General features: G+C 46.0%; 1 protein-coding gene across 5 annotated transcripts in view; it reads right to left on the reverse strand.

Annotated features, from left to right (window-relative positions):
• FN1 (fibronectin 1) overlaps window positions 1-10,219 on the reverse strand; it is a 56,033-nt gene extending 45,814 nt beyond the window's left edge. For 3 of the 5 annotated variants that reach the window (XM_075430483.1, XM_075430481.1, XM_075430485.1), the window contains exons 1-8: window positions 10,038-10,218; window positions 9,626-9,754; window positions 8,012-8,149; window positions 6,065-6,196; window positions 5,803-5,940; window positions 3,142-3,300; window positions 1,528-1,728; window positions 874-1,053 (exon numbers count right to left, since the gene is read on the reverse strand). In XM_075430483.1, the coding sequence (XP_075286598.1) occupies window positions 874-1,053; window positions 1,528-1,728; window positions 3,142-3,300; window positions 5,803-5,940; window positions 6,065-6,196; window positions 8,012-8,149; window positions 9,626-9,754; window positions 10,038-10,197 (1,237 nt within the window). In that variant the 5' untranslated portion in view covers window positions 10,198-10,218. Of the gene's footprint in view, window positions 1-873; window positions 1,054-1,527; window positions 1,729-3,141; window positions 3,301-5,802; window positions 5,941-6,064; window positions 6,197-8,011; window positions 8,150-9,625; window positions 9,755-10,037 lie in introns of all 5 variants that reach the window. The other 2 variants (XM_075430482.1, XM_075430484.1) reach the window with 2 other exon arrangements.
• Between the last annotated feature and the right edge of the window lie 4,254 nt (window positions 10,220-14,473).

Below are 14,473 nucleotides of genomic sequence, written 5' to 3' on the forward strand. Positions count from 1 at the left end.
ATATTACAAGAAGCCTCACTAAAACAAGAATGCGTGTGTGGACAGGGACAGTGGGTTTTTTGGTTTTGGGTTTTTTGGGGTTTTTTTTCAAAAGGAAGAATATTGTATGCACTGCAGAGAAAGGCTTGACTTTTAACAACTGAAGTAGAACAGAGTTAGGAAAAAAAAAAAATCTGTGCAGCGTAAGCAGCAGTATTTTCATGTGGGAATGTGAAAAATTCTCTCTAAGGTCAAGTCCCAGAGAAGCTGCCTGGATACCGTTCTGTGGATGTCTGATGGACTTTCCAGGAAGTGCAACCACACAGGTAGATCTGTGCTGTGAAGGGAACATTGACCATCCACAGACAAGAAGGAATGCTGCTGCATTAGTCATGCACCAGCTCTTGATCAGTGATCACAAATCACATTAAGATTACTGCTATATATGGCAGCCTGGCTAGATAGTCAGGACGGAGGGAGGGAGTGACAGAGGACTGCATAAATTGTACTCCATGGATATCCTCTTTTTCACAGCCTAATATGGGCATTGCCCTAGCAATTCAGCCAAGCAAAGGCAAAGTCTAAGTACGCTTTGGGCCAAAGCCCTAGCCTGACAAGGTACTCCCATTCTAAAGTCAGGTCAGAGAGAGAGGACAGGACTCAAAGGGCACACCTGTATCACCCTGAGCACCCTCTTCGAAAGATGCCAAGAGCACAGAAGTGCCCTGACACCAGGCAGCCTTCCATTCACAGCACTGCCTTGCTGCTGAGGCCTGCCTACAGTCCCTCCAGACAGCCAGAAATGTTCAGGCAGCCTGTCCCTGTGTTCTCTGCTCCTTCCTCCATCTGTGCACAAGGGTCACATGCATGTGAAGATCCTCTAGAAGAACTTACTGTTCTGCTCAGTACAGAAGGAGTATCTCCTGTCCTGCTCGAAGTTGGAAGTGGTGCTGCACCAGAGGTGTCCATCTGTGCGGCCTTCGGTGGTGCAGGAATAGAAAGTCCTTCCATCGTAGGTGAAAGGCAGAACACAGGCTTCTCCATCAGAATTGCCACCATATGTTTGGGTCACGGCTTTAAAACAAGCAAATCACAGCATTAGACGGTGGCTTAAAGCAATCCCCAAATCTTAGGGCTCTAAAACGGCAATAGTCCCTTTGGGCCAAGTCACCGGCTGCTGCGAACCCACACTGACTGCCATGGACCTGGGCCAATACACACCAACAGACAACTTAGCTCCACAGCTGTGTCATTCTTTTACATTCTTTTCCAAACATATATTATTGCAGCTCGATTTGAATAAAGTTATTAATGCTGCTCCCCAAGGGCTCTGTTTTCCCTCAGCAGGTTATATATAACTCACTGGGAAATGCTTCTGCCCTACAGAACCAGGCTTCAAATAACCTAAACAACTTTTTCTTCACCCCTTGCACGTTCCTCCAGTATGCATCTTCAGAAGATATTTCTGATACAAACACAAAAGCATTCTACTTCAAACTTCAACCACAAGGCAGTCCCAAAGATCTCAAAGGACTGAATAGGTCATACCTATTTCCCGGCAGCTGACTCCATTGCCCAGGCAGGTACAAAGCATTTGTTGGCTACCCTGTGTCTTGAGCCACTGCATACCCACTGAGTACACCACTCCATTATCAGTTATGCACTGGCCATATGGCTGAGGCTGGGGCTGTTGAGGCTGGGGCTGGTACAATGCAGTCTGTACATTTGTGAAGCTAGGAGAGCCAGATCCTGCAGCAGAACATGGGAGAGAATTGAGACATTACATGTAAAGCTAAAGAACTGTATACTTCAATTAAATGCTGAGATGATAATACCCTAGGCATTCCACCAGATCAAAGGCACAACTCTGTAAGTTTCCCTAGACACATTTTAATTCTTCCACTTGGAAAGCTTCAAAATTAAAAGAACAACTCCCAGTTCTGCTAACAATAGCCTCTGGTTTCTACCACTGTAGAACGGCTTTAGAAAGGATTAAGAGCGTCAACTGCTTTTCACAGGAATCGTTTAAAAACAGTTTTTTAGGGAAAAAAATTTCAGTTGAAGGAAATCTAGAACAGAAAAATCAAGATCACTGACAATAAAAAACTACCAAGGAAGTAGGGAGATAAGGCAGAAAGGATAAATTTTGAATTTTTCATTGAAAAAGAAACATAAACCACAAATGCATTTATTTACTCTAGAATTTTTAAACTTTGAATCAAAGATTTTGGTCCATTATCATTTGGAATAATACTGAAAGACAAAGAGGCTTGTTGTGTGGTCTATGGAAATTTTTGCTCATGATTCCCACAGGAATCTCCACAAATTGAGCCCTGCTGAAACAGGGGTAATAGTAATGGAAACAAAATACCAATACCCTTGCAGCTTTGTGCATTTTGAAGTTTAGACCTTCTGAGAGTTCAAAGCTAACCTGCTGGTAACGAACAGTCAAAGGCCGTTTACCAAGAAAAATTTAGTGTAGGTACTGCAGGAACACAGCAAAGTTTTACATTACACTCACCAATAGGTAACCTAGATTCTTAATACAGCAAAAAATAATTTAGAAGCTGAATACTTTAACAAATCATGGGCAAAAAATATATGCTATCTATAAGATAGGTAGTATTTCACACCAAAATAACAAACCATCTAACGTACATGTATTAAATAGCATTGTATACATTCCTCAACATTTCTGGTTTTTAAAGCTCAACCATTAGTAGGTGCATTTATCTTGTCAAAGAAACCAGATGGTCTCAGTGGAGTTTAAACTAAGGACATTTCAAGGAAGTTACCCTGAGGCGAATGCATAAAGTTCAAATATCAGCCTGAAGTGCCATGCTTCCAAGACAAAGCTAGTAAACAGCTCCTATGGATGCATGGCTCTAGATGTGATTTACTGCACTGTGATTGTGCAGGTAATCAGATCTGTCATATGAGTCCCATTTGTGAAAGGAAACAAGGTATAAATTTATCTTCTCTACACGTGCACAAACAAGGAGCATCTCCTGAACTCTGACCCTCTTTGTTGTCGATCTTTCCCTGACAAGACTCTTAAATACATAAATTAGGATGGCACAACTCAACTCCAAGTCCTAGCCACTCAAAATGTGCCATTCCTTGTCCCTTCCCCTACTTTACACACTAGGATGCCTCACTTACCAGTGCTAGTCGTATGCAGGGACGTATGTCTTTCACATTTCCATTCACCTCTGCCGTTACCAGTACAGATGCACTGAAGCAAGTTTCCACGGTTATCCTTCTTGCTCCAGGTGTCTCCAATTCTGTAGGAAGTCTTGGTGTCATGGTCATTGCACCTATCTGCATAAGGAACACAGCTGTTAGCTATTTCTGCATTGGATGGCTTCACCATACAATTTCTAGTACTGAACCACCAACACTGTCAAATAAGCTGATAGTCCAAAGTCTTTAATTGAAAGCCCATCTCATTTTCTGCAGCCTGCTATTACAAGTGCTATATGCACTAAAGCCTGCACTAAACTGCGTAGGCTGAAAGCATCTGAAAATCCTGATGCTTTAGTCTAAGGGAAAATTCCCATTTGTTTCCAGAACTGCGATTTCATTTTGTAGCCACTGTCAAAATCAGCATCACTACATTCCCAGTGTGAAGATGGTAAGCTATGTTCAAAATCAATGTGAAAAACCACGTTCTGAATTGAAAACATTCCTGCTAGTTACTTTTAAAGCTATTTTAAGCCCTCTGTCTCGCATACACCTTTAAAGCTTAAACTTGTTCTAATATCCTTTTTTTTTTTTTTAAAGTGTAGCTGGGTCATTTCATACTATGCACAGGGCACAGTTCAAGTTCAGCGCTCTACTTCAGCTGGAAAAAACTAAAACCTGTTTCAGAACAGTACGTTAAATTCCGTTTCTTCCAAAAGAAGTGTGCATGACCACCAGTAAAGTTCATATAAGCTGCTCATGTCATACTAGGCATATTAGACTTTCCAAATCTCCCTGTTGTCTTTAATAACGCATAGCCCCTGATGAATTGAGAAAATGGGTTCAAAGGACAGCATAACAAGCTACTTTTGTCTGGATGCCAGATCCACATGGATTAACCAGTTCTTCTTCCATTACAATATTTTACCTTCTCATTCAAGTGCAACTTGATACAGTGGTTCAAATATAATCATGGATCAATGAACATGGATTTATGAAGAACTGTGGAAGAACATACGCATCATGCCAGATTGCCACTGAAAGAGCACACTGGATAGAATATGAACGTGGAAAACACATTACTAATTCACAGCAGTTAAAACAACCAAAAACTGAGTATTTGCCAGAAGAGTGGTAAATTGGTGAAGTATTCATAATGTAGTTTGGCAAATGTGAAAAAACCCTATCTTATGGACACTCAGATTCTCAACTTAGACAACAAAAAGCTGAAACGTCCGTCAAGAAATCAGCTGTGATTCTGGAAAACGGTGGCCATAACAGATATGTAAAAGCAGCACACACTGAAGCATAATGCCACTTTGCGAGCTACAGCTATCATTTCACATACAGAAATTTAAATTTCTCTCATTGATTGCATTTCAAAAACAAAATGAAAAAATGAATGGGTCATTTTATTGCAATTTATCCTACAACACAACAATGCAGATCTGAGTTACGGGAGGAAAGATACTGCCAAATCATTTTTATTAGTAATAATAAGTCTTTCAAAATTCACGAACAACACATTCTGTTTTATTCATTCCTATTTGACAGGTAATGATTTTTCCCCATGTGTTTTTAACAGACTTAAATTTGTCAAGGCTAGTTTGACTTTTACAGCTTATTTCTTGACCAAGTCTCTCCAGATCTTCAGTTTTAATCGCAACCCTCCTTAGTGTTTAAGTTCTTTACAGGTCTGCTGTTTATATCAGCAGAAAGCCATTATCTGTGTGCCCCGAGGCAACTGAATATGAGGCAATTTAGAGGCTACAGAAGAGTTTCTCAAACCTTGCATAACAAAGGTACAAGGTACAAAGTTAAATTTTATTGAGGCAACTGGTGTAAACCACGATAGCTCCACAAAGCAGCTCAGTCCTAATAAAATTGGAACAGAAGGTAGATAAACAAGCAAGAATTTGGATTTTAAAAGCCCTGTTTGCTTCGCAAATACAAATAAACTGGAATATTTACGGTAGTGTTCTTCAATGATGTAAAAACTAAAAAGTCACCTGCGCTGGTGAAGCATGTTTACACTGAAGACAAAATGGTGGGAAAAACTAACAAGCGAGATGGGAGAGCAGATGAAACAAACCCTGTTTTAGTTAACATACATAAAATAGCAATAAAGAGAAGAAATAAGAAGACATTTTAATCTGGTAGATCCTGCTGTTGGAGCAGGTAACTATTTCTCTTTAAAAGCACCTAGTTCTCCCTCAGGAGGCTACTTTAAAAAAAAGAAACGGAGATATTAGGCCAAACTCCCCGCCATTTTGCAGACAAAGCAATTCCCCCCACTTCCTGGGAGACTGTGACTCAGCTGGCCTGTGGATTTCTTAAACCTTTCTCTCTAAATCAGGTTAAAACCCCAAATAATCCAGCCACTCCGTCACCAGCCCAGACCACCAGCAATCCCGCGTGTCCCCAGACGGCAAGCGGCAACCAGGACATGCCACCGCTCCCCTCTCACCTCGGAGGGGTCTGTTTCCCACCCTGCTCAGCCAACGGCCACCCCTCTAAAACTACTGTTGCTTGCAACAGGGCAGAAAAAGGAATACCTTTTCTTTCTGACGCAGGACAGATTTGAAAGATATGTAAGATGGATAAAGCAGAGCAGCCGGCGGGCGCCAGGCCAGCACTTACTTCTGGAGGTGCAGGTGATGCGGCCGCTGCCCTCCCCCAGGCAGGTGCAGTCCACCATCATCCAGCCCTGGTAGGGCTTCTCCCAGGTCTCGCCTACCACGTAGGATGTCCCGGCCGCGTTATCGTAGCATCGCTCAGCTGTGTGAGGGAAGGGCATCAGAGTCCGCCCAGGGCGATCCCACACGGGGACACCTCAGGGAGGACAAGGAGGGAGAGGCCACACACCTGAACCGAGCCGGGGGAGAAGGTAGCTGCCACCTACCTACGGGCTTGCAGGTCCACTCGCCCTTCCCGTTGCCCAGGCACACACACTCCAGCATGTAGCCGCCGGTCTCATGGGGCCGGCGCCAGGTATCGCCAATCTTGTAGGACTGGCCACCCTCATGGCAGCGATCTGCAGCGTGAAAGGGGAGCTGAGGTGAGGGACCACACCAGGGACAGCATCGCAGGGACAAGGTAAGGGCCACCCGGCCAGGGGTGAAGGGGGTCAGATGGCAGGCGGTGAGGAGGAGCGGTGCAGGCCACGGCCTCCTCCTCTAGTCTACAAAATGGCACCCACCATTTTCCATTGGTACCTGCCCTTTTCTGACCCTCTCAGGCCCTGTCCCCTCTCCTCAGCTAACCCCCTCCAGATTTCAACCACAGCTGAGACCTGGCCAGTGAAGGGGGAACACTGGGGCCTGAGGACATGCTGTTTCTCCCTCCGGCCCTGCTCACAGCCTGAGGGCTGCTGAGGGAGGGTTTGTCTCCATCTTGTTCTGAGGCGGTACCGCTTGGGCCTCTCTGTAGCTGTGTGAGGGACACAGTGGCCAAGCCAGCACACGGAGAATAAGGAGGTGCTTGGTGTGACACCCTGGTGGAGCATCAGTCTTCTTTGGTTTGGAAACCCTGCCCTGGAAAGGCAGATTCCCAGCCCGCTGGTGCCCCACAGGCCTGAGGCAGTCTGGACCCACCACTTGGCCCAGGCTCAGGGAGGGAAACGTGGCAAGGGTCAGTTTGCAAACACAGGGTCTTCTTCCAAGTGGCGGGGGGGGGGGGGGGGGGAGGGGGGGGGGCAAGAAACATGCATCCAGTCATTTATTAGGAGCCACTAAAAAGTTTCATTGGCTCATTTATGAAAGCAGGGAATCTAAGAGTTACGAAGATTGATTCAAAGCCAGTTGCAGTCAGCAAAACTCTCCAGCGAGCTCTAAACCAGGCTGATGAAGAAATGAGACTGCTCTTATGTTTGCAATTTCCTTACTGACTCTTTCTTTTCTTACAACACTTATCATCCCCGCCCAATAAAATGCCATTAAATTCAGAAGGGTTTCACTTCTACTTGTTAGATTCAATACACTTTTTTCCATGCTATAATGATGGCTGGCTTCCGAGTCCTCTGTGGCAATGTTACTAGCATCAGCATGTGTGTCTTAAACAAGAAACTGGATACTTTTAAGAACATGACTTTTCGAGAAAAGGTGCCTCAGGGACTTTGAAACCTCAGTCTAAAAGTCCTGACACACACTGATCTTCATCTGTGCTCACAGAAAGTCTAATTATGAACTAAAGGGAAATTGTGAACAATTCAGTGACTCAATAAGGAAAGGATTTCCAGACAGACGTGAAAGGGAGAGCTGGAAAGAAAGGACCAAGGAGCGGGAGGAACAAGAGGAAAGTATGGGTCAGGCTGGTGAAAAAGGAGTTGCAGAAACACATTGAGCTGGTTTCTGCATACCAAATCACAGCTCCCTCAGGGACAAGTGTTGGCATGACATTTGTGGAGGACACGGGACTGGCTCTTAGGTGGTATTTATTTATTATTGTTTATTCAGAGTAGTCCCACTAATACTGAAGGTGTTATTCTGATACACCAGCTGCAGAGCAGACCCTCACTCTTTTTTCCATTCAGAAAACTACTTCTATAAATGTGCCTGTGAAGACGTAACACACTCTTGTATATAGTAAATGTACTAGCCTGTATGGCTGGACACTAATAGTAATTTTCAGCCTATGTTTCTACACATAGCAGTTTACCTCTTAAATAAAAGAATTTGGTTGTGCAAATGTATGTACCTGGGTCAAGGACTTCCATTTCCAAGATTTTAATGGGCTTTGGATTACCTCCCCCCAACTGTAGCTAATGGGCATTGGGAATATTGTGTTAGCTGCTCTGGAAAATATGACACTAAGGAACAATAGCTGTAGTAATAGGCTCTTAGTTACATACTGGCAATGGTGCAGCTGATTCTCCCACGTCCAGCTCCAATGCAAGTACAGTCCCAGATCATGGAGTCCTTGGGGCGCTCGTATGTCTCCCCTACTCGGTAAGTGGATCCAGTGTATTTGTCAAAGCAAGTCTCTTCAGCTATGACGGGAGAAAAATCAGTTTCATGTAACCACGCCAGTAACATGTACAGTCAACAGAAACACATATTCCTCGCCTCCTCACACAGATAACTTTTTTCTGAGGGAAAATAAAAAATTGCACTGGCCTCCGCTCTCCTCCTGGGACAGGACAGCAGAGAGGAATTTGGGTGAAATTCACCCCCTCCAGGTCCCCACGAGGCTGAATAACCTCGGCTTCCCTCCTGCAGTGAGCCAGAAGCTGAGCACGGCACATGGGCAGGCATGCCCTGAAAGGATCAATCCCAGCTGTTTGAAGTGCAACAGTACAGCAGACAGGAGAGCGCAAACATCCCCTAGAAGCTGTGTGCTTTGTCATGCTAATCCTGCTCATTCTGACCTGGCAAAAAAACGGAGTGTATTAATCCCAAATTCTACCGCAGTCCCACCGAAGTTAACAGCACGACTTCTGAGTTGTTCACACTCGCACATGACCAACTACAGAACAGTAATGTCAGTGCTGCCACCAGACTTGAGGTCCACAACAGAACAGCCTCCTTCATCACTATCAGACAGATAAAGTTAACTGTACCGTAAGGGAAACTTGCTATTGGACTTCAAAACTGTTAAACTTGAGAATCCCTGCAGGGGAAGGAAAGCTAGATTAAATCCCCTTTTATGGAGGAGTAAGGGGACCGAGTACTCCTTAAAATACTCTAGCCGTGAGGCAGGCACCACACAAGCCTTGCAAAACAGATTGCTGGGACGCTCCCATCTGTCTTACATGAAGACTGTCAGCCAGGAACCAGTTTTTCTCTTATATCTCCAGTGCAACATAAAGGAGTTAGGGCAAATCAGTGGCTTCAGACCAATAAATACAGATAGATCGCATCTGATAATCTAAACTGCATTGCATCCCAGAGAGAGGTATCTTCCAGCAGACGTTGCATTTAAAGTTCCTTCTGTTACCTAAACTTTTTCTGCAGAAGACTAAACAATCTCCTTTTACACTCAATTATAGAAAGCTCACAGCATGGCAGGGGAGCTGTGGAAAGCTGTAAATTGAAATATTTTTAAACAAGCTGACGACACTGCACAGCTATGAGAAGTCGGGGTGAAGCAATCGAACAGCACAGAGCCAGAGCTGCAAAGTGACTCCAGATTTGAACTTCCCCGTGCGGGTCCAGGAGTCAGTTCAGTTCATTATAAAGAAGAGGTTGGCTCCAAAATTAATGTTTAGATCCAATCCTCCCGAGAGATGAGTGATGTTTGGCTCAGGGTTCTGGTGGCAGGCCCATCGCTAATGAAAAGCATTTCTTAAAATCCCAAGCCAGATCTTCAACGTAATGGAGCGTAGATCCGTTACCGACCCCAAGTACCAAACTTCAGCTGAAAACCCAGTCTGGCAGTTATAACTCTGTACAAGGATTAGCTTACTCGGCACCAAAAGCCATTCTGGGGTCTTGATGCAGGCAAAAAAGAAAGACCACCGACTTACGCTCAGGCTTGCTTTCGCAGTTAAACCCTCTGCTTCCACCATAGCAGGTACAGACCAGCGTGTTTCCCAGGTAAGTGCGCTCCCACTGCTGGTTTATCTGGTAGTATTTTCCATTATCAAAGCAGGTCTCTGGGGAGAGAAAGCGGAGCGGGAAAAGAGAGAGAAGTTTGGAGTCACGGCAGGCCGAGGCAGGGAGGGAAGGGGCCGGGCGCAGGCGAACGGTGCCTGCAGCCTCGCACGTGTGCGGGTCCCGCCGAGCCCAGTGGCAGCGCAGGGCCGGGGAACAGCCCGGGGGCTCACCCAGCCCCAGCGGGGCTCACCCGGCGGGGGCACGGCGCTGCGGAGGGGCCGCGCCGAGCCCCCTGCCCCGCCCCGCCCAGCCCGCCGGACCCCGTCCCGGCGCGGTACTCACGCTTGCCCTGCGCGGGGGTGCCCTGAGGTACCGAGGTGGTCTGCGCCTGCCGCCGGCTCTTGCCACCGCCTGCGCGGCGCTGTCCGCCGCCGCCCCCCGCCGCTGCAGCCCCCAGGCAGAGGGCGAGCAGCGCCAGCTGCCACGCGGTGCGGCCCGGCATCACGGCACGGCACGGCACGGCACGGCACGGCACGGCACGGCACGGCACGGCACGGCACGGCACGGCACGGCACGGCACGGCACGGCACGGCACGGCACGGACAGCTGCACCGCTCGCAGACAGCCCGATGGACGGGACAGCGGCGCCGTCCGGGCGCTATATAGCGCGGGCGGCGCGGGGAGGGGGCGGCCGCCGCCGCCCCGGCGCCCATTGGCCTCGGCGCCGCCGGGGGCCGGGCGGAGGCCGCCACCGCCCCGCCGAGCGCAGCCGGCCGCGGCCCCGGGCCCGGCCCCGGGCCCGGCCCCGGCTGCCACAAAGAGCCGAGCCGAGCCGAGCCGGGCCGGGAGGGGTGGGGGCTGCGGGCGGTGGGGGGAGGCCCGACCCCGCGACGAGAGCGGGCTGCGCGGCGGTCGTGCCATTTTGTGGAGCGTTTGGCTGAACAAAATGGCTTTTTGGGGGGGAGAGGCAAACTTTTCCTTTGAGCAGCGCAGCCTGTAAGCTGATACCGCTCCGTTGAGGAGAAGTAGTGTTCTGTGCAGGGGAGAAGGTGAGGCGTAACATGCGTGTGCAGGTTGGAAACAGGAAACCTTCTGTGATGGGTTATGTACTGCTGGCGACTGGAGGTTAAAATCTTTCACATTTCATACAGACAAAACGGTGTAGTCACATTCCGTTCAAAAGAAATTTAGTAGCCTCTTTCTCTGACTTCATTTCTTACTTTCCAAAGACAGTTCTGAGAACAAAAGTGAAAAAAAGAAATGCTAGGCTTTGAACCACTTTTACGTATATGGGATCTTCAGTGTGATTATCTAATGTAACCCTGCTGTATACAAATTTTGTCATCCTCTTTCCTCTGTCTTCTTCCCCTAGCCGTCTCTGGTGTGTTGGAGTCTGTGTGTGTCTCTTTTCCCTAGTTTGAAGGAATACTGCAAAGCAGAGAGCACGCACTGTAACTGTGGCTCTCAAGCAGGAAGCTGCTGGTGAGCCAAGCACAGTGTGCCCCATTCCCGTACAGCTCCTGGACCAGCACTCAAGTTCAGATCGTATAGCAAGGGCATGCTGCTAACGGTTTTCGTGCCGCTTATACGTAGTCTGTCTTGGCAAAGGGGTTATTACTCTAAAAGTCTGCTGTGGTTCCTGGTCTATTGAGGCAACTCTTCAGACAAATGTGGGCATGAAGTCGTCTACAGTGTTTCCAGGCATGTCAAGCTGAACATCCACAGGTCTCCATAAGAGTTCTTCAGCAAGTTGAGCACCAAACTCTAGTTCTACTTACCGCAAACCAATTGTATTATTTTTACTGAAATGCAAGCAGTAATATCTCGATTGGGATGAAGACTCTCTCAGTAGGCAGCGTACAGATCCACCACATGCTTTGTTCCAGGAAAGCACGTAGCTGTGATGTCAGGTATCTGTTTTCAAAGAAATTTCTATTCCTCTGCATGAGGAATGCCCACAGATACATTAACACAAGCTCGCCTGCTGAAAACTTACTGGAAATTGAAACCTGACCTGGCAACTGAGGTGAGCTGTGGTGAGCTAATTCTCATCTTTCCTAATTTTTATTTTTGGATGTATTGCACTGCATTTTTTTTTGAGTTACTGGACACACGTTATCCCTCAAAATAATCACTGAACTAAGGTGGCCATAGTGAGGCAGAACATTAGCTTTTGAAGTGGGACACATCATCATAAACTAGCAACTATCCGGTTTCTTAAAACGAAAACCTGCTTTCAGAAATTGTTCCTGCTTTTCTAAGACTTAAGAAGTGTCATCCTGGAATTCCAGCTTACAATGTATCTGGAATTCTCTGATAAAAGTAAGGTGAAAAGCATATTGTCAGAAAATGGTGCTATATGACTATAATTGGGATGTACTTTACCTAGCCTGCTCCAAAGGAAGCATTATTGAGTGGAAATCAGTGGAAGAGTTTTCGTTCTAGGAAACACGTAAGTGCAACAAGAAGGCAATTTTTGGTAATTTTACCAGTTACTGTGTATAGGTCTTGGTGAAATTTTCAATTTCTTTTGTGCAGTATCCAGTGTAGCGCTGCTTCTGCACAGTGCTTGCTTCTGCTTACCCTTCCAGTGAGTCTGTGAACAGGTCCTGCTGCTGCTACCAGCTGCTAATTAAGCTATTGACATGGAAAACGAAAGAGTAATGAGGAGTCTTCAAGTACAGGAGGTTCATAATAAATAAAAATTGCTAGGGGAAACCTGCCTAAAATGTAAGAGCTAAGTATAGGTAGTCCGCAAGGAAGAGGCTATGGTGGAATGAGCAAACATGAGGAAGCAACCAGCAGTCCTCACTGTGGAGCAAGAGCCCATGTGCGCTAGATGCTGTGCAAACATAGCCAAAGAGTGCTCCAGGGAGTTTATAACCTCTGTAGGTCTAGGTACATAGTACCTCCTGGCTCTCTGCAGGCATTAGAGGAGGAGAGACCCTGCTCCCAAAAAGTAAGACTTTAAGATCCATTTCCAGGATGCTGCTTTTAGTGAACCCCCTTTTCCAGCATGCTGCTTTTAGCAACTGATTTGAAATGTCATTTAAAGGTTTCTTGTACTGGATATACTCCCCAGGAAGGCTAAATGATCAACATTGACCTCATTTATGTCTGCTTTAAGTGCAGTTCATGTAAGTTTGCACTGCACTTAGGTCTCCAAGGACAGTATGACTATTTACACAAAACTGAAAATGGAATTCAATCTGAAAATTGAATGAGAAATACAGTGTTAGCAAGTGTGTGACTGTGTCTAATGCTTTCCACAGCATTAGTTACATGAACACAGGGACAAATGTAAGGTTCTTGTTTAAGAAAACATTACTGGAAGAACACAAAACAAAAAGATAATTTTCAATGATGCTCAAATTAGTTTCTTGCATAGCCATCATTTATTAGCAGCCAGAAATAATCTTACGAGTTGTATTTCAACACAACTGGAAAAGCCTGGTTTCACTTCAATGGGAATCTCTGACAGTAATTATGACACAAACATGTAGCAATTATTATATTGCTTGCTTTTAGACTTTTTGAGACGTCCCTTACTTATTTTGGGAAATGAATGTAACTCCTTTGTCTGTCCTGCTGTCAGTTTGTCCCTCCAGCTAGCAGGAAATGAAAGCAAGATTCACCTGAAGCTTTGCTTAGGATGAGGTCAGTTTGAATTTATAACCACCCTACCACCCTTAAGTGGTTTTTGCATCTCAATAAGGATGAAGAATGTCCTAAACCTCTGCTTTAGCCATGGGTATTCTGATTCATGTTCTTGGTCTTTTCAAATGTCTTTTCTACTGAAATCCTAACTTTTCGATGCTTCATTAGAAAAGGCACATGCCCTTATAAGGTTCTCCTGACTTTTGCTACTCTATTGTATTACTCTGCAGATAAACCTCTCCACTGAGTTGGCTTGATTTCCTTTACTGCACACACTCGTGGGGTGCTAGACATATAACTGGGAGCACGGTCTGTCCCTGTAACCGTTCTCATGCAAATTCTGATAGCAAAGAAGGAAGATGAATGAGTACAGAAAGGACCAAGCCAGGTCACTTGTTCTTTTAGCAACCTCAGAAGAAAGGCCACATGGGCTTAATCATCCCCTTCTAAAATTATCACTCATAGGAACAAGAGCCATAAAGACAAGAGGTCAGGATTCCTCTCCTTGACACAGGGAGACCGTTAAACACTTCCTGCAGTTCCCAAATATTTTGCAAGAACTCCTGTTGTGAGCTGAAAATTTCTGAATCATCACAATTTTAAGTCTGTGGTTTTTGTTAGGTCACAGCAAAATTCATTTCAAGGCTGATGAGGCTCTGCTGCACAGTGCTTCATTCAGTCCTGAGTGCCTCGTCCAGGAATCTGGAACATCACTCGTTAAATGAAATTTATTCCTTCTGCTGGTTAACTGCAACTTCAGTGGTACGTAGCTTTATGCTGGCTCTCAGTGTAGGAATGAATTTCATTGCTTATAAATGGTGTGTAACAGGGTCTACCCAAACTGCTGTAGTTTGCCAGTGGTGAGAAGTTCATAGCTACATCTCTTGTTTTGCAGTTGGGTCTGCAGTACTGTCAGCCCCAGGCATTAAACACTTGTGAGTCAGACCCCGCAGAATCAGGGGAACAGCTTTGGAGGGCAGCGGGGGAGAGATTTTCATTCTTTTCCAGGTGGAGGGGGTCTTTTGGGGTTTTCAGGTTGTTTGTTTGTTTGTTTTCCTGATTCTTTAAGGAGGTGTTTATGTCACATACAAAGTGATTTAAGAGTGGGAACTGAGATTCTG

This window comes from Opisthocomus hoazin, chromosome 9, assembly GCF_030867145.1.
Source record: "Opisthocomus hoazin isolate bOpiHoa1 chromosome 9, bOpiHoa1.hap1, whole genome shotgun sequence".
NCBI classification, from domain to species: domain Eukaryota; kingdom Metazoa; phylum Chordata; class Aves; order Opisthocomiformes; family Opisthocomidae; genus Opisthocomus; species Opisthocomus hoazin.